The 18150-nt window shown below is 49.8% G+C and overlaps 2 protein-coding genes across 6 annotated transcripts; both read left to right on the forward strand.

The window, feature by feature from the left end:
- The first annotated feature begins 3124 nt into the window (after nucleotides 1-3124).
- Nrm (nurim) lies at nucleotides 3125-6038 on the forward strand. Of its 3 annotated transcripts, none has more exons than XM_047558309.1 (4): nucleotides 3129-3299; nucleotides 3857-4053; nucleotides 4606-4782; nucleotides 5124-6038. In XM_047558309.1, exons 1-4 carry the CDS (start codon nucleotides 3167-3169, stop codon nucleotides 5403-5405), a joined length of 789 nt encoding a protein of 262 aa, XP_047414265.1. In that variant the 5' UTR covers nucleotides 3129-3166; the 3' UTR covers nucleotides 5406-6038. The 3 variants fall into 3 exon arrangements, with proteins under 3 accessions (XP_047414267.1, XP_047414265.1, XP_047414266.1); XM_047558310.1 differs by having other exon boundaries at nucleotides 3147-3290; XM_047558311.1 differs by lacking the exon at nucleotides 4606-4782 and having other exon boundaries at nucleotides 3125-3299.
- A 527-nt stretch (nucleotides 6039-6565) lies between these two features.
- On the forward strand, nucleotides 6566-17061 carry Ppp1r18 (protein phosphatase 1 regulatory subunit 18). Of its 3 annotated transcripts, none has more exons than XM_047558308.1 (4): nucleotides 6566-6706; nucleotides 8012-9689; nucleotides 14756-14963; nucleotides 16167-17061. In XM_047558308.1, the coding sequence occupies exons 2-4, from the start codon at nucleotides 8040-8042 to the stop codon at nucleotides 16184-16186; spliced, it is 1878 nt and encodes a 625-aa protein (XP_047414264.1). In that variant the 5' UTR covers nucleotides 6566-6706; nucleotides 8012-8039; the 3' UTR covers nucleotides 16187-17061. The 3 variants fall into 3 exon arrangements, with proteins under 3 accessions (XP_047414264.1, XP_047414262.1, XP_047414263.1); XM_047558306.1 differs by lacking the exon at nucleotides 6566-6706 and adding an exon at nucleotides 6824-7102; XM_047558307.1 differs by lacking the exon at nucleotides 6566-6706 and adding an exon at nucleotides 6849-6974.
- Nucleotides 17062-18150: the final 1089 nt, after the last annotated feature.

Below are 18150 nucleotides of genomic sequence, written 5' to 3' on the forward strand. Positions count from 1 at the left end.
GGAAGAAGCCAGACACAAAAGGACACATATTATATGATTACACTTCCATGAAATATCTAGAATGGGTAAAACCATAAAGACCAAGAGCAATATTGGTGGTTGCTAGAGGCTAGAGGGAGGAGAAAAAGGATAGTCACTGCTTAATGAGTCCAGAGTTTTATTATGGGATGATGAAAATGTTTTGGAATTAAATAGTGGTGGTGGTTGTATACATTTTCAAATGTTACTAAATGCCACTATATTCTCTTTAAAGTGGTTAGTTTTATGTCCTGTGAATTTCACTTCAATAAAAAAAAATCAATTTATTTTGCATACTCTGCATGTAAGGTATGCTTAAGCTTGGAAAACTTTGGTGTAATAGAAATAATATAAGCTTTGCCAAAACACTTAACTTTTTTTTTTTTTTTTTAAGTTGGAAATCAAATTCAGGGCCTTGTGCATGCTAGGCAATCACTTTTTATCACTGAGTATACTCTAGTCCTGTACTGCCTTTTCAAATTTTTAAAATTTTTTTGGTACTAGGGATTGAACCCAGAGGTGCTTTTTTATTTTTGTTTTCTATTTTGAGACAGGGTCACATTGAGTTGCTTAGGGCCTTTTTAATTTGCCTCAGCCTCCCAAGTTGCTGAGACCACAGGTGTGTAACACCATGCCCAAGCCTGGCTTTTAAATATACTCATCTATATAGTAAGTGTAGCCATTGTGGGTGTGGCGTACACTAAGACCTAAATACTGGTCCCCTTGGGCAACTGAAATTGTCCATATCTCTGAGGCTTATGGGATTCGTTATAATACCTGCTGTCTTTAGTGTCATTTAACATTCAGGTAGCCAGGCACCACTGGCACATGCCTGTTATCCTAGCAACTTGGGAGGCTGAGGCAGGAGGACTTCAAGTTCAAAGCCAGCCTTAGCAACTTAGCAAGGACCTGAGCAACTCACTGAGACCCTGTCTTTCTATAAAATATAAAAAAGACTTTCTATAAAAAATAAAAAAGGCTAGGGATGTGACTCAGTGGTTAAGTGCCCCTGGGTCCAGTCCCTAACACCAAAAAAAAAAAAAAAAAAAAAAAGTTGCACTTCCTTCTCATGATTGGTCAATTTAAACTTCTAGAGAATAGGGAGGGGAATCTTCTTACACTTTCAGTGAATCCCATATTTTAGCATATTGCTTTGTATAATAGTATATCTATTAGTAGGAAATTAATGATACAATCATATTAGATAATTTGGGGAAGAGTTTAATAAAGTGATAATTCAAAGAAGTAGGCAGGGTTTAGGGAAATCATAAACAATAGTGCAGTGCTTCTGTACCCACAGCTCTGCTATAACCTCAACTCACAAAGATGAGAGCAGTTATTTACAGAGGACTTCCTGAATAAATACTGTAACCTTCATTGGTGTAGTCCATTCAGGACCACTTTCCTATGCAGAAAGCAGGGTGGGGAGTGAATCTAGAGGGAAAACACAATATGTTTGGCGCAATATATGATGGCATTGATGCAGAGGAACGTGGGAATACTGAGTCTCTGAGAGGGAAGAGGAATGCAGAGCCTGTGGGAGGTTCTTTAATGCTCTTTGGCAGTTTTCATATCCCTTTACCCACAGGACTAACAGTTTCCTTTAATTCTCATCTTGTGCGATTCTTTTTCTCTCTAGGTGTATTTCTTTTATCTAAAAGTTGAAGGAGTAAGTTTGTTGGTTTGTTCATTTGTTTTTGAGACAGGGTCTCTTACTAAGTTGCTTAGGACCTTGCTAAATTGCTGAGACTTGCTAAGTTGTTTAGGGCCTGGCTAAATTGCTGAGACTGGCCTCCAATTTGGGAGCTGCCACAGCCTCCCAAATCACTGGGATTACACTGCACCCTGCACAGGGAGTAAGCTTAATGATATCTAAGATCTGCATATGTACATAGCTACTGGGACTAAACACTATATGATCTTAAGTTCTGATATTTACTTTTAATTTGCTTTTTGGATATTAATATTAATCTGTAGGTAATTATAAGCAGTCTATAGGAAATGTTGAGAGATCTTAGTGGTTTCTGATTAGTAGGTGGAGTCAAACTAATGAAGTTGCAGAATAAAGTCAGATAGTGTCAGTTATCATAAGCTTGTATAAAATTGCTTAGTTTACAACTGTAATAAATTAATAGTTTTGCACCACACATTTTAACACAGTTTTACTACCATGGTTACAAATCAATCATCTTTGCCACTTATTAGAAGCTGAGAATGTAGCTTAAAGGTTGAGGCTTTGCCCAGCTTGTGGGAGGCCCTGAGTTTCATCCCCGGCATCACGAAATAAATATTTAAAAAACAAACAGCCAGCTGTGGTGGTGCAGGCCTGTAATCCCAGCAGTTTGGGAGGCCGAGGCAGGAGGATAGCAAATTCAAAGCGAGCCTCAGCAATTTAGCAAGGTCCTAAGCAACTTAGCGAGACACTGTCTCAAAAAATAAAACGGGTCAGGGATGTGGCTCAGTTTGATGCGTCCCTAGTACCATATAACAAGATGTATTAGGCGATTCAGAGCTTGGCTTCTCATCCTGTGTCAAAATCCGTTCTCACCGTTCATTATTTGTTAACTGAAGATTCGTAACCTCAGACCCTCATTGTTTTCCAGTCATGGCTAAATTAAAGCAAAGTTTTTTTTGTTTTTGATGAACCGGGAATAGAACCCAGGGCGCTGTCCCACAGAGCTATATCCTCAGTCTCACTAAAGTGCCTTGGTTGACCTCGAATTTGTAATCCTCTTGGCCAAATCTAGCAAGTCGCGGGAATTACAGGAGCCAGCCACCGCGCCCAGCTGAAAAGGGGCTCCTAATGTTCTGTTTCCACAACTGCAAGAGAGAACTGTCATTTTTTTCGATGGGAAAACTAGCCGCACTGGGAGTCAATCCATGTGGGTGGCTGCAGAACTGCTGTCCTTAACACTTCTCTGAGGATTCTAACATTCCCTTCTGTGACGCGGACATCGCCAGTTCGGAAAGGAACCTCTGCATCTGCCCTGCCTCTGAGTGGGCAAAGCCGCGCGCGCGCAGGCGGGCGGGAAACCAAGCGTTGGCGTGCAGGAACCCCGCCCTCCTAGGCAGGACCTCGGCGGGGGGCGGGGTCTGCTGCCGCGGGAATCCCAAACCCGCCCCTTTCCCCACCCCTCCATTTCTCGCCATGGCCCCTGCACTGCTGCTGGTGCCAGCTGCCCTTGCTTCTTTCATCCTGGCCTTTGGCACTGGAGTGGAGTTCGTGCGTTTTACCTCCCTTCGGCCACTTCTCGGAGGGATACCGGAGTCTGGTAGTCCGGGTGAGCGGGAGGAATCGAGGACTAGGTTTGGAGTAGGGAGGTGGAGCCGGAGAAGAGGGTGCGAGGGCGGGGCTTGGAGACAAATGACAGTGAAGTCTGAGCTAGGGACCTCAGATCGCGAAAGCTGCCCAAAAGCTGCAGGGGAAAGGGACCACAGAACTAAATTAGGAATGGTTTGGCGAACCGGGAGAGTAAAGACTTGAGGGGGAGGGAAAGGGCTATACACAATATTCGAAGAAAAGTATTTTGTATAGAAAACTAGGGAGAGGGAAGTGTTACAAGGGCGCGATCCAGAGATGGCCTCTCCAGCCATGCTTTTGGTGACTATCCAACATGCATTTTTCTATGAATCCTTTTCCCCAGGTCTGACAGGGGCCTAGGGAAGAGGGAAAATACAAGGGATGGAAAAGTGAGAGGGGCCAGCCTAGATGGAAAACATTAACGTGTTTGAAATCATTAAGGGACATGACCTGGGGCTCCAATGGGAAATGAGGGTAAGGGGAGATTTTCTATTTATCTTCTTGATCTTTTGTTCCTTTCTCCCGCAACTCCCTCAGATGCCCGCCAGGGATGGCTGGCTGCCCTGAAGGACCGCAGTGTACTTGCCTCCCTGGCTTGGGATCTGGGGCTCCTGCTACTCTTTGTTGGGCAGCACAGCCTCATGGCGACTGAGACAGTGAAGGCCTGGACATCCCAGTACTTTGGGGTCCTTCAGAGGTCACTGTATGTGGCATGCACTGCCCTCGCCTTGCAGGTATGAGGACTTGGCAGCGGATTCCCCAAGGGAGAGAGTCTGTGGCAGGTACCCCCTGGATTGGAGGGGCAGACTATGGTTTTGAGAAGAGAACTGAGGATGCTTATCTTAGTTTCTTTTCCTCCATGGCACATATCCTACTTTTTATCAAGAAGGGTGTACTTGTCATTCCCTAGGCACAAGATGTGCATTCTCACCTTTGCAACTTTGTTCACATTATCCTGCTTGAGATCCCCTCTTTAACTCCTTTTCAATCCTACTATTTCTTTCAAACCACCTCCCTAGGTTTCAAGAGAAAGCTTGCTTTCCATTTAGCAGTTAACCTGTCTTCTTATTGGGTGTCTAGTACTACTTTATGTACCTATAAGGTCACCCCCAACCATTCTTTAAATCCTCAGTGTAGACACAGGTCATTCTCACTTTCATGGGATCTTACTCAGCACCTTCATAAATGGGAAAGGGTATCCGAGGGTGAGGGCAGTCTCTGGGTCTGGGTTTCTTAAGAGTAGGCAGGTGGGCTGCTGGGATACCCAGTCCCTCATCCTTCTTCAGCTGGTGATGCGGTACTGGGAACCCGTACCCAGAGGCCCTGTGTTGTGGGAGGCTCGGGCAGAGCCATGGGCCACCTGGGTGCCCCTTCTCTGCTTTGTGCTCCACGTCATTTCCTGGCTCCTCATCTTCAGCATTCTTCTCGTCTTTGACTACGCTGAACTCATGGGCCTCAAACAGGTGAGGCTTCCAGATCCCTGCCTAAGACATCAGACCCTGTCTAGAATTTTTTCCAAAGATTTTCCTATTCTGCCCACTGCCCCCCTGTAATTCTACCCTCCCCTTGCTTTTTATTCTTTCCTTTTCTTATAGAGTGTCTTCTTTTAGACTTTTCTAAAAGGCCAGCATCCATGGGTCTCCTGGGTCTGGGGAAGTCACATGGACCAGACAGGGGCTAGAGTCTCAGAAGTGGGTTCTTGGGCCTGATTTCCAGGAGGGTGGTGCCCTGAAAGAAAAGGAAAGAAACAGCTAAATTGGAAAGAGGACTTGACTCCATTTCTAAACTATTCTCCCTCTCTTAGGTCTACTACCACGTGCTGGGACTGGGTGAGCCTCTGGCCCTGAAGTCACCCCGAGCTCTGAGGCTCTTTTCCCACCTGCGCCACCCAGTGTGTGTGGAGCTGCTGACTGTGCTGTGGGTGGTACCCACCCTGGGCACTGACCGCCTCCTCCTTGCTCTCCTTCTTACCCTCTATCTGGGCCTGGCTCATGGGCTTGACCAGCAAGACCTCCGCTACCTCCGGGCTCAACTACAAAGAAAACTTCACCTGCTCTCCCGGCCCCAGGATGGGGAGACAGAATGAGGATCTAACTCTGGTTCCCAGCCCTGTACTTCCTCTACCCCTCAAATTCAAAGTCCTTTAACATCCAGGCCCTGACTGCCTCAGACCTGAGAGGCTCAAGGCCACGGACTGAAGGAGCTGTCCCTTCCACTGCTTGAGACTTCATTCCCCAAGTCCAGCTCCATACTGTAAATTCTGAGTTTTGACCACTAGATTCCAAGGACCACTTCACCAGCCAGGAAGAGAGGATGTAGACTTCATCCCCCTCCTCATAGTTTAGGGCATGACCCCCTTTCCTGCCAATAGCCTCCTCAAAAGGAAATGGGTCTGCCCTGACTACTTCCTTGGCACTCTTATTCATCTCTGTGCCTAGGGGACCCCCTTCTCCACCTCCAGCTTCCACTCCTGGGCCAGGATCTGTCTGCGAGTTTGCCAGTAGTGGCCGCCCGCTCTAGACTCCAGTTATGTTCTCCACTCCTACCCTAGTCTCTCCACCTCCCAAGGCCCCACCCCAGGGCTCAATCCAACCTCTCCACCCCCACCCCTCACCTCCTGCAACCTAGTGGAGTGGATTCTCCCGCTCTTAACTTGGGTACTTGGGGCTCCTTATTTTCCTGAGAAACACTTGCTACAGGAAAAATAAAAGCCTCGTTTTTCCACATATGGTATTCCGTACTCTGTCGACGTCTCTAGCGGCAGGGCTGAGTTTGGGAAGGCGAGCCAGAGCCTGGGAGCACCAAGCTCTGGAGTTTGGGTTGCCACCGCACCCTCTGGCTACCCGCTGGGCTGCAGCCACACCCCATGGGCCCGCCCTCACCTCGGAGCTGCAGGATCCTGCTTCCTCCAAATCCCCCAAATTTTCCCGCTGCAGAACTGGGGACGCATAGGAAACAGGGTGAAACTAAAAACGGAGGGGACCGCAGCTCTGGTAGGGAAGCGAGCTTCCAAAGACATTTGCTTCTGAGCACTGCTCCTGCTGCCTCCTTCCCTACAGTCCTCCCCCTGTCTGGCGGCGGCCCTCGACCCCACAGCAACAAAGGCTGGCCGGGGAAGGCAAAAGCGTGGGGAGGAGCGGCCAGAGATGGGAAGGGCGGGCCCGGTTCGCAGCAGCTGGCGCTTCCTCCCCGAGTCCCTTGAGGGGCCTGAGTCACGGGCCACCGCCCTGGGTCGGCGAGCTGAGGGCGGGGGTCTGGACACCAAGGTTCTCCAGGACTATGGGGCGGGAAGCTGTTGAGGGTCCCTGGGTTCTGAGAGCCGAGAACCCTCGATTCCCACAGGAAGAGGGGAGACCCAGAGCTTAGTCCCACGCGCGGTGGATGGAAGTGAGGCCCCGCCCCTCATCGGGCTCCGCCCGGCGCCCCCTTTCCTCTCGGCATTGTCCTTAGACAAAGCTGTCGCCGCCCCCCGCCCGGCCCCCTGGTCTCTGTCTCTGTCCCTCCTCCTCTGCTCCCTCTTTGCCTCCTCCTCTCCCTCCCTCCACCCCTCCCTCTAGTCTCCGGATCTCCCTCGCTACCTCTCTCCTCCTCTTCCTCTCTTCTCTCTCCGGACGCCTGGCTCCTTGCATCCCTTTCCCCGGGGACCCCAAGGCGTGTGAGTTGACTGAGGGGCTCAGACTCGAGGACGGGGTGTCTTCTTGCTCCCGTCCTCGCTCCCGTCCCGGTCCCGGACTTTGGGCTGTCTCTTCTTTGTGCCGAGATTGTCTCTGCGAACCGAGCCAGGTGGGAATGGCTCGCTATGTCAAGGTTCCGTGAGACCAGGGACCTGGCTGTGGACTTGCAGGCTCAGGACAGAAGAGGCGTGGATCCGGTCCTCAGCATGCCTGGGTCCCGGAGCTCAGCCCCTGGGGGAGGCCGACGGTAGCGACCGGACTGGATGGGGGTGAACGCCAGGGTTCTGGGAACCTGACGGCAACTCAGGCGCCCGTGTTCCAAAAGTCCCCCAGGGAGGGTATTTCCCCTGACCCGCCTTGGGGGCGGAGTGCGCCGTGGAGGGGTGGGGGCTGGGGGCCGGAGAGGCGGGGCCCGAGCCTAGCTGGAAAAGGAGCCGGGATCTTTGGGGCCCGCGCTGAGACGCGCCCGGCTGCTGCCGCGGCGCTCCCTTCACCATTGCCCCCTGAATTCCCCTTCTCCCCTAAATCTTTTCACTCTCCACCCTTCCTTACCTCCCCGACATCCCCTTAGATCCTGTCTATCCCTCTCTGTCGGTATTCCCTGTCTTTCCTTCCCACTCTCATCTCTCGCGGGTATCGGTGAGGTAGCCTCTCCTGAACCTGGTCCCCTTTGAACCCCAGCCACTCTTTCTCTCATCTCTTTCACCCACGCTTCTCTTTTAGCCCTTTTCTCTTCTTCTGACACTCCTGAAACTGTCTTTAATACTCATTAACCCTTTACTATCCAATCTGACTCCTGCCTTTAAATCTTGACCCTTCCTTTCATGTCAACTCCCCTCAACTTGGCCGAACAGCTTCTCTTCACATTTTCTGTTCCCCACTTCTCTGCCTTCCTTCTTATCCCTTTCCCTCTTTCCTCATCCTCAGCTCCTCTGCCATTCTCTGTGTCCCATCTCACCACTTCTTCCCCCGACCCTTAGGCCTCTCTGAAGCCTCTTTTCCGGTTCTCTGTCCCCAGTGTTCCCTACCCTCACCTCCAGGAGACCATGGCCACCATCCCAGACTGGAAGCTACAGCTACTAGCCCGGCGACGGCAGGAGGAGGCAGCAGTTCGCGGCCGGGAGAAGGCAGAGCGGGATCGCCTATCCCAGATGCCAGCATGGAAACGGGGACTGCTGGAGCGACGGAGGGCCAAGCTTGGCCTGTCTCCTGGGGAGCCTAGCCCTGTGTCTGGGACTGCAGAGGCTGGACCTCCAGACCCAGATGAGTCTTCTGTCCTTCTGGAGGCCATTGGGCCAGTGCACCAGAACCGATTCATTCGACAGGAGCGGCAGCAGCAGCAGCAGCAGCAGCAGCAGCAGCAGCAGCAGCAGCAACAGCAGCGGAATGAAGAGCTGCTTGCTGAGAGAAAGGCTGGGCCTCTGGAGGCCCGAGATCGGAGACCCAGCCCTGGGAATTCAAGAGATCAGAGCCCCAAGGGAAGAGAGTTAAAAGAAGAGAGACTAAGTCCCAGGGAAGTCAGAGAGAGAAGGCTGGGGATAGGAGGAGCCCAGGAGTCAAGCCCCAGGCCTTTGGATACTAGAGACTGGAGGCAAAGCCCAGGAGAGGTGGGAGACAGGAGCTCAAGGCTGTCAGAAGCACGAAAATGGAAGCTAAGCCCTGGAGAAACTCCAGAATGGAGTATGAGACTAGGAGAGCCTGGAGAACAAAGTCCCAGGAGAAAAGAGGTGGTGGAAAGTAGACTGAGCCCAGGGGAGTCTGGCAACCAGAAGTTGGGCCTGACAGAAGCCCATAAATGGAGGCCAGACTGCAGAGAGTCTGAGGAACAGAGTTTAGTACAACTGGAGGCTTTAGAGTGGAGACTGAGCTCAGAAGAAAGAAAAGACTGTTTGGAGCAATGTAGGAGAAAAGAAGAAGAGAGGACAATTCCAGGGATAGCCCCAGAAGAGATTACAGAGTTATCAGAGACCCTGACAAAGGATGCTCAAGACAATATCTCCAGAGGAGTGGAGACAGCAGAACCGAGGCCTAGCCCTGTGGAGGATGGTGAGAGGGGCTTGAGGACAACTGAAGGGTGGAAATGGACCCTGAATTCTGGGAAGGCTCGAGAGTGGATACTCACGGATATAGAAACTCAAACTGAGAAACCAGAACCTCCAGAGTCTGCTGAGAGGCATCTAGGGCCTCCTAGTGTAGAGGCTGGAGAAGGGGAGGCTGAGAAGAACGAGGCAGGGGCTCAGAGCAGGCCTTTGAGAGCCCTGCAGAACCACTGTTCTGTGCCCTCCCCCCTCCCACCAGAGGAAGCTGGGACTAGAGGAGACTCGAGACAGCAGGAAGAGGAAGCAGTAGAACTCAGTCCCCCACCATCAGTCCCTCTGTCTCCCCCACCCCCAGCCCCAAGTGCTCCCCAGCCCCCTGGGGATCCCCTCATGAGCCGCCTGTTCTATGGGGTGAAGGCAGGGCCAGGGGTGGGGGCCCCCCGCCGCAGTGGACACACCTTCACAGTCAACCCCAGGCGCTCTGTGCCCCCTGCAAGCCCGGCCACTCCAGCTACCCCAGCCACAGGTGATGCTGCTGCTACTGGAGCTGGGAAGAAGCGGTACCCGACTGCTGAGGAGATCTTGGTTCTGGGGGGCTACCTTCGTCTCAGCCGCAGCTGCCTTGCCAAGGGGTCCCCCGAAAGACATCACAAACAGGTAGGGGAGCAGCCAAACCAGACTTCTTAGAAGTCCACTTGTCAATTCTCTCTGGATTCTGGTCTTTCTTGCTTTTTTATACCCTGTATTCTTGTCTTCCTCTATTCCTGTTCATTCCTGCCACCTCCCTTCCTCCCTGTGCACACACACCCTTCCTCTGTTAGCCTTCCTTTGCCATTCACTTTGGAGCCCCAAGGATCCTGCCCAGCAATCAACCACTGTGTCCGGGTGTGTCATTTTCAGGGTGTGCCCAGGCTGCTCATTCCCTCAGGTTCTGGATCCTTTCCCCCCACACCCCCCAACACTGCCCCACCTTTCTTTCCTTTCCTTTGAGTCTGTGACCCACCCAGGCCCATCTAGTGGAGAAAGAAGGCAGATTGCCAGGGTGAAAGCACAGCTTTGGAGAGGAGAAAATGTGGAGGCAGCAGGCTTGGGAGGTGGAAGATAGGGGTCTGGGTTCTACAAAGAAAAGGCAGGAAGCATTGAGTGGGGGAAGGTCTCACAACCCTAGGAATAAGGAGGCAGAACTGAGTGGGGACATCCTAGGTAGAGGGAGGAGGGGTGATGGGAAGGTCTGGCTAAAAAGCAGAGAGAAGGCTTTTGAACCCCAAGTCTGCCCCATGGGAGAGGCATACACAGAGGCCATTTGAACAGGGTGACCTCCGGGTTGCACACCCCCAGCTGGTCCACTGCTTCAGACAGTGCTCCCTTCTCTCTTGGGACAAGAAAAGCCTTCTCCTCTTCCAAAATACCCCCACCCCCCACTCCTCTGTCCTTCCTCCCTGGGCTTTCCCTCCCTCCCAGAACTGGCTCAGCCATGGTTTTCCCCTTTCTTCCTGACACCCTGGCCTCTCCCTCCCCTTGGGGTAGAAAAAGAGAGAAGTTCTTTGGGAGGCACCAAGCTGGGACTGGCCAGGGTACAGTGGGAGTTGGGGACAGGGCGGGGATTGAGGCTAATAGATCAGAGGTTAGACTTGAACAAGGACATGCAGGGAAATATGAGCAGCCAAGCTGAATTCTGGTTCTGGCTCAACTCCTTCCCTATACACATCAATTAGTTTATAGCTTGAAATTCTCTAGAGAGAGCCATCCCACAAAGTCTGTCCTCCTAACACAAATCTCACCAGTTTGCGAAAACCTGTATCATCCTTATCCCATGTGTTAATGTCCTCATATTTGTTTTTGTGTTCTCAGTGTCAGTGGGAAACCACAGGGACTAAAGATCTAGGTGAAGCTAGGGGAGGAGGGGTCATTGGATCCTCGAGTTCATCTTCACAGAAGCAAGCTCCCATCCCTGATCCCCAGTACCTGGGAATCTACCCTGAGCCCTCTGACTCTCAGCCCTTTCCCTTCAGGACTGGGCAGATACAAAGGAGGGAGGTCAGAAAATTCTCCAAGGCTGAGGTGTTCAGAAAAGTCACTTCCTACCAAGGTTGGTTTGCGCTTCCAGGAGGAGGCTTGTGCCTTTGGGGAATGAGCAAAGGGAGGCATGAAGCTTTGGGTCCTGAAGCCCAGGGACTCTCTGAGGGGAACCGGGAACCCAGTGCAGAGCAGGACCTGTGATGGTGACCATACCTAGGTCAGGGAATAGCGGGCCGGAAGCAGATCGCCCAAACAGGAAGCCTGGGGTGGGGGCCGGAAGGCTGGTGGGGCTGAGTGGGGAACTCTAGGCCATGGGCCTGCCAGAACTGTGCTCAGGATGTGGTGAGAGAATAAGGAAGCAGTCCCGCGGAGTTGGGGTGGGGGTGGGGAAAAAGCAGCAGAGTTCCCTACACCCAGTCACCTCACTCTCTGTCCTCTTTCAGGCCTTCTCCCCTCTCTCAGGGCCCAGTTTCTCAAGGACTGGTGTGCCCTGTCCCTGCTCACTGGCTCAGGAATAGGAGAACCTGCTACCCCCACCCCCACCTTCCCTAAATAACTCATGTTTGCTGGCAACTTTCATTAAACATCCCTGCCATCAGGAGAGAAATCCCAGCCCTGCTGCTGAACCCAAGGGATGGGCTGTGACTGGTCCCCTTCCCCAGAGGCCCCTTTGGCTGAGAGACCTGCCCCTCCTTCTCTGCCCCCTTGTGACCTTATATAGCTGATGGGAGAAGAGTGAATGAGTCACCTCCCTCCCTGTCATCCCCCCACCCACCCATGCAGGCTGTGCATTCCTGAGAAGCCCAGTCAGAAGATTGTTAGTGGGGGGGGGGGGGGGGTTAGAAGCAAGGCAGGAGGGGACAAACATAAGCTGAGCAAATCAAATGAATCCTTTTGCAGAGTGGATAATAAAACTATAGAGATTGTTATCCCAAAACAGAATATGAAAACAGAAATGGGTTCCCAGAAATTTTGTAACAGTAACAAAACCAGAAAGGATCCCTTTGAGTAGTTTAGATGTAAGCAGTCTGGCTGCTGTCACCTGATTCTACCAGCATTTCCATAGATGTGGACTGGGGGTCAAGTGTGTATAGACCTAACTACCCCTAATGTTGTCTACCCCATAGTCTTGGTCCTCTGTTGGAGCCTCATCTGAGGTCTGAACAGACCCTTTTGCATTGTAACAACTTCCAAACTGCTTTCAACAGCAAACACAAGTATAATAAATAAGTAAGTGCAGCCGATTCTCTGTCTCTAAGGGTTCTATGTCCCTGGGTTCAACCAAAGTGGATCAAAAATATTCAGAAAAAATATTACATGTGTACTGAGAATGTAGGGACTTTATTTTTTATTTTTTTTCTTTTCTTGTCATTATTCCCTAAACAATGTAACAACAATTTACAGAGCACTTACATTGTATCAGGCATTAAAAGCTATCTAGAAGCCACATGTGGTGGCACCTGCCTGTAGTCCCAGGGGCTCAGGAGGCTTCCAAGTTCAAAGCCAGCCTCAGCAACTTAACGAGACCCTGTCTCTAAATAAAATATAGAATGGGCTTGGGGTGTGGCTCTGTGGTTTAGCACCCCTGGGTTCAATCCCTGCCCCCCACCCCAGAAAAAAAGTTATCTAGAGATGATTTAAAATATGCAGAACATGGGGCTGGGGAGGTAGCTCAGCTGTTGGAGTGCTTGCCTCACAAGTACAAGGTCCTGAGTTTGATCCCCAGTACCGCAAAAAAAAAAAAAAATAAAAAAAATAAAATAAAATAAAATATGCAGAACATATGTACGTTATGTGAAATATTACACCATTTATATGAGGGACTTGAGTGAGCATTTTGGCATCCAAAAAGGGCCCTCCACAAATATGTATCTAGTAAGTTAGAAGGGGGTAGGTGATTATGGAAAAAATTAGAATAGGAGTAAGTGTAACTTGGAGTGTCAGGAGGTCAGGGGTGATTATGGAAAAAATTAGATTAGGAGTAAGTGTAACTTAGAGTGTCAGGAGGTCAGGGGAGTGAATGTGACAGCTTCAGGAATCTCTCTCTCTTTTTTTTTTTTTTTTTTTTTTGTGGTGCTGGGGATCGAACCCAGGGTCTTGTGCTTGCAAGTCAAGCAAGTCAAGCACTCTACCGACTGAGCTATCTCCCCAGCCCATGTGACAGCTTCAGAATAGGATGAGCAGGAGGGAGACAGTCTTGAGGGGGAAAAGTGTTCCCTCAATGAAAAAGCCCTGAGGTCGGAATGTACCTGGTGAACTTGTGAACTTGAAAGAACCCAGGCCCCTGTGACTGCAGCTGGGGAGAATGCCAGAGAGGGGGACTGGCACATTGACATTGATTAGACTCCAGCTCTTATTTTTTTTTCCCCCTCAGTACTGGGGATTGAACTCAGGAGCACTCAACTACTGAGCAATAGCCCCATCCCTTTGTATTTTTTGTTTTGAGACAGGATCTCGCTAAGTCGCCCAGGTTGACCTCAAACTTGTGGTCCTCCTGCCTCAGTCTCCCAAGTAGCTGGGATGGCTCTAGTTTTGCTTCAGGTGAGAAGGGGAGCCATTGCAGGGTTTGAAGCCAAGGAATGACAAATACAGCCCCTAAGTTTCAACTTCCCATGGGACCCCCATGTCATATCCCATATAGCCCTTAGCAACTTCTTCTCCAGCCACCTTCTCACATTCCAGCTCACATGGAGACTCAGGGATGCAGGGCTCCAGCCCTAAGTCTTCCCAAACAGATGCCAGAGAAGGCCTGAGTAGATCATCTAGACCTTTCCAAGTAGTTCACATGGAATCCTCCTGTTTGTCACCCTAATCCCTTTGGCTCCCAGAGTTAATCCCACCATCCCCTTTTCCCTGAGCTTCTTAAGAGGGCAAAGGGGATGGGTAGAAAAGCAGTGAGAACAGCTGGGGCTCACCTGCACTTGGAATGGCCTTTTTATGAAGGACTTTCTGCCCCCTTTATAGTCTTTTGCCTCTGTCTCTGCCCATCCCTCTGGTGCACTCTGCACCCCCACCCTATGTTTGTATGGACTTTCCTCTCTGCCTTTATCACTTCTTCCAGCTGCACCTTTCAGGGACTCAGGGGCTCATCTTCCCTGTGTTTTGGGGAAACTCTTTTGGCTATTGGTCTCCTATCCTTTCCCAGTCCTAGGCCCCCTGCAGTGGATATAATCCAGCTGTAGGAGGAAGGGCAGGTATTCAAGCCTGGTTTCCCCAGAGGACAGCAAGCATTCAGGGTATGGAACTCAATGCCTGTCCTTGCCGCTACCTGAGACTCCATTCCCAGTCAGCTCTTTCCTACCAGTTCAAATGTGACCTCTCTGGGAAGCCTACCTGATTGCCCCAGCCAGCCCAAAGGCTCAGTTATGATCACAAGGATTTATCTCCACGTATTTGTTTCTTTTTCTACCTCTGCCTCCCATGCACCGAAAAGCAGGAACCTTAGTCCTGTATTATTCACTTCTGCCTTTCAGGCACTTGCCAAAGCACAGGTCAAAAGTTTAATGTTTTTGAATGATGTGATTAAAGAGAGGATATCTAGGATTGGGGAACTGTATGGAAAGGAAAGCTGAATCCCAGAATGGACAGAGGGGAAGTCAATGGAGTACCTAATTCTAGCCCTCACTTTCCCACCTCCTCCCTGTGGGCTTCCCTGGGTTACAGATGCTAAGCCTGCCTCCTATCCCTTTCCGTCCCACCCGCAGCTCAAGATCTCCTTCAGCGAGACAGCCCTGGAGACCACATATCAATACCCCTCCGAGAGTTCGGTACTGGAGGAGCTAGGCCCAGAGCCTGAGGTCCCCAATGCCTCCAGTCTTCCAGTGGCCCAGCCAGACGACGAGGAGGACGAGGAAGAGCTGCTGCTGCAGCCTGAGCTCCAGGGCGGGCTGCGCACCAAGGCCCTGATTGTGGGTAAGCGGAGGAGGCACGGCCGACCCTGGGACGCCCCCTGGTGTTGGAGCAGACACCGCGGTCCATAAGGGAAGAGGAGAGTTTCATGGTGGCCCTTGGAAGGGACTTGGTTGGGCCTGTAGCCCAGGGTGTTTGCTTACTTACTTATCACAGTACTGGGGATCAAACTCAAGGCCTAGGCAAGCGCTCTGCCACTAAGCGACATGCCCAACCTCCTAACACAGTCCTTTAACAGATGGGAAAACTGAAGTCCTAGAAAGTGAAGTGCACACTAGGTGTCAAAACTAGGACTCCTTCTGAGCTCTCCAGTCTGGGTAAAAATCGGATTGGGTCAGAGAAGCTGAGTTTGAATTTCATCCTGTTCTCTTTCTTGTGATGTGACCTCAGATAAACTATCTGACCTCTGGCCTCAGTTTATCATTTATGAAATGAAGTTAATAATAACTACCTCCTGGGGCTGAGGGTGTAGCTCAGTGGTAGAGTACTTGCCTAGCAGTTGGAGGCCCTGGGTTTAATCCCCAGCACTGCAAAAATAACAATAAGTACCTTCTGCAATTCTTGAAAGAATTGAGTAATTTTTTGTGAAGCACCTAGACCTATAGTTATATATTAAATTATTTACCCTCCTCTGGACTTATTGTGAGTTTAGACAAGATGTAAGCTAACTGGGTGTGGTGTTGCAGGTCTGTAACCCCAGAGGTTCAGGAGGCTGAGGCAGGAGGATCACGAGTTCAAAGCCAATTTCAGCAAATTAGCGAGGCCCTAAGCAACTCAGCAATACCCCATCTCTAAATAAAATATAAAAGAAGGACTGGGAATGTGGCTCAGTGCTTAAGCACCCCTGGGTTCAGTCCTCAGTACACACACACACACACACACACACACGCACACACACACGCACACACACACAAAGAATGCCTAGCATAGCCAGGTGTGGTGGTGGCATGCTTGTAATCCCATCTACTCTGGAAACTGAGACAGGGTTCAATGTCCAGTACTGAAAGGGGACAAAAAAAAAAAAAAAAAAAGAATGCCTAGCACAGAATCCACGCTGAGGGATGGTTTGTTACTGGTGGCAACAAATACCCAATACATGGAAGATATAGGACTTCCCATGTGCCAGCTGCCCTTCAGTTGGGCGAGTGGTTAGGAGAACAGAGACAGAGCCCTCATTCTCTATCCTTATTACCTCCTCTCTTGCAGATGAGTCCTGCCGGCGGTGACCATCTTTCAATAAGGAGACATACCTCCCTCCTTCCTAGAACTGAAGATTCCAGAGCCCGATGATTCAAAGCAGATGGACCCTGAAAATGAGCCTGGCAGGGACAGGCAACCAACATTTTCTGACCTGCTTTCCCCATCCTGTTTCTGGGGGCAGAGCCAATTGCCCAATTTCCACCCTAACCCAGAATTCCTGGTGTGCCCTGGTGTGGTGAGGTCAAATGGGCTGGAGCAGCCTAGGTGACCCAAGAGTAACCACCAGGTCCTGGGAGGAGCATAGAATTCACTGGGGTGTGGAAATGGAGCAACCCCCATCTCCATGACAGGATACAGTCTCCCCACAGCTTTCCTTGCCTCTTCACAAATGTCTGAGAATCCTCAGGATTTAAGAACTCATGTCCCTGGGAGACTAAACCCCACTCCATTCACAGGCACTTGTTCCCCTTCCCCTTCTTTGTTTACAGCTACCTGCCTTTTCTTGTGATCATAGCCTAGTTTACAAATTCCACCAGCTCCAGGACCCACCTGCAAAGTCCCAGGTTTACAAGCCACACCTACTTGCCATGTCCTGGTGGAGTCCTCTCCCCTGTCCCCTTCATTCCTTTCATTGGGAATGACCTGGGGCTGTGGCTTCCTCCACTTTTGCTCAGTATTACTGTGTCTCAGTCTCCCCCAAAAGGGAAGACTGGGAATCTTAACTCTGTACCCCATGAAACATATTTAATTCTGTCCCTCCTAATGGTTCAAATTGATTTGAATTGCAGTGGTGTGGAGTGATTAAGGAGGCACCTCACTTCTCCTCCCCCATTACTCCTTCTTTATCAATTTTGTCGTGTTCATTTTTTAACTTTCTGTAATAAAATGGAACTTTCTCTGACTCTCCTGCTGCTTCTTTGGGGAAAAAAAAGGTTCATGTTGGGGAAGACTCGGTGACTGTGGGAAGGGAAAATGAAGGGGGATGAACCAAGAACCTGGCACTGACTTACAGAAAGTGGTTTGGAAGTCAGACAACATGGTACACACCCATAATCTCAATGACTCTGGGGGCTAAGGCAGGAGATTGCAAGTTCTAGGCCAGCCTTAGCTACTTAATGAAACCCTGTCTCAAAATACAAAAAGGACTGAGAATGTAGCCAGTGGTAGAGTGCCCCTGAGTTCAATCCCTAGTACTGCAAAAAGAAAAAAAAAAAAGGGGGGGGGGGAACTCAGGAGCTACATGTGGATCTCACCAAACTAAAAGTGTGGTGAAGACAGATTATGTCATTTGAGTTCACTGCAGTATTTCCATACCTGGAACCTAATGAATATAAAGTTATTTTTAGAATAAATGACCAAATGAATAAATAGGTGAAAAGAGTGAAACAACTGGTAGCAGAAGTCACTTTGAGTTGAAGGGTTCCAGTATTCCAAAGCTAGCCTCAATGCAAGTAGTTAAATAGTGTATGACACACAAACTCTGTGGCTAATCTAGAGACAGTTACTCAAAGAATTGGGACCATGAATAGTAAATCTCCTGAAACTTGCAAAAGTTAGTGAATACAAAAGTGCAGGGTCCTGGAAAAAGTTCTCTTTTGATAGACAATGGGCTTTTTGTTTTTTTGGTTTTTTTTTTATTCCTAAAGGTCTAAAAACCATCAATAATTTATAGTTTTGCTGCCTGAACATAGTTGATTCTCCCATTTCAAAGAATTTCAATTTTCTACCAATGTGAAACATTTTATTTTACTCATCAGGGTTTGTTTCATTTTTTGAGATGGTCTCACTAGGTTACCCAGGCTGGTCTCAAACAATTCCCCTGCCTCAGCCTCAGGAGTAGCTTTTTCTCTCAGATTAGTCAGAGACTCTTCACTAAAACCCAAGATGTACTAGAATATGTCAAAGGTCTTTAATCTACCAGCAAGGGAACAAGCAAGGTGTTAAGAGTGAGCAGAGAAGGTGTGGGTATGGAAAAAAAACAAAACACATT

This window comes from Sciurus carolinensis, chromosome 7, assembly GCF_902686445.1.
Source record: "Sciurus carolinensis chromosome 7, mSciCar1.2, whole genome shotgun sequence".
Taxonomy (NCBI): domain Eukaryota; kingdom Metazoa; phylum Chordata; class Mammalia; order Rodentia; family Sciuridae; genus Sciurus; species Sciurus carolinensis.

What these genes read in the sequence shown, in the direction of transcription:
- Nrm (XM_047558309.1), top strand. Translation starts at nt 3,167, where the DNA reads ATGGCCCCTGCACTGCTGCTGGTGCCAGCTGCCCTTGCTTCTTTCATC. An exon ending in ACCGGAGTCTGGTAGTCCGG is followed by an intron (nt 3,300 to 3,856) that starts GTGAGCGGGAGG and finishes CAACTCCCTCAG; the next exon opens with ATGCCCGCCAGGGATGGCTG. An exon ending in AACTCATGGGCCTCAAACAG is followed by an intron (nt 4,783 to 5,123) that starts GTGAGGCTTCCA and finishes TCCCTCTCTTAG; the next exon opens with GTCTACTACCACGTGCTGGG.
- Ppp1r18 (XM_047558308.1), top strand. Translation starts at nt 8,040, where the DNA reads ATGGCCACCATCCCAGACTGGAAGCTACAGCTACTAGCCCGGCGACGG. An exon ending in CCGAAAGACATCACAAACAG is followed by an intron (nt 9,690 to 14,755) that starts GTAGGGGAGCAG and finishes TCCCACCCGCAG; the next exon opens with CTCAAGATCTCCTTCAGCGA. An exon ending in CACCAAGGCCCTGATTGTGG is followed by an intron (nt 14,964 to 16,166) that starts GTAAGCGGAGGA and finishes CCTCTCTTGCAG; the next exon opens with ATGAGTCCTGCCGGCGGTGA.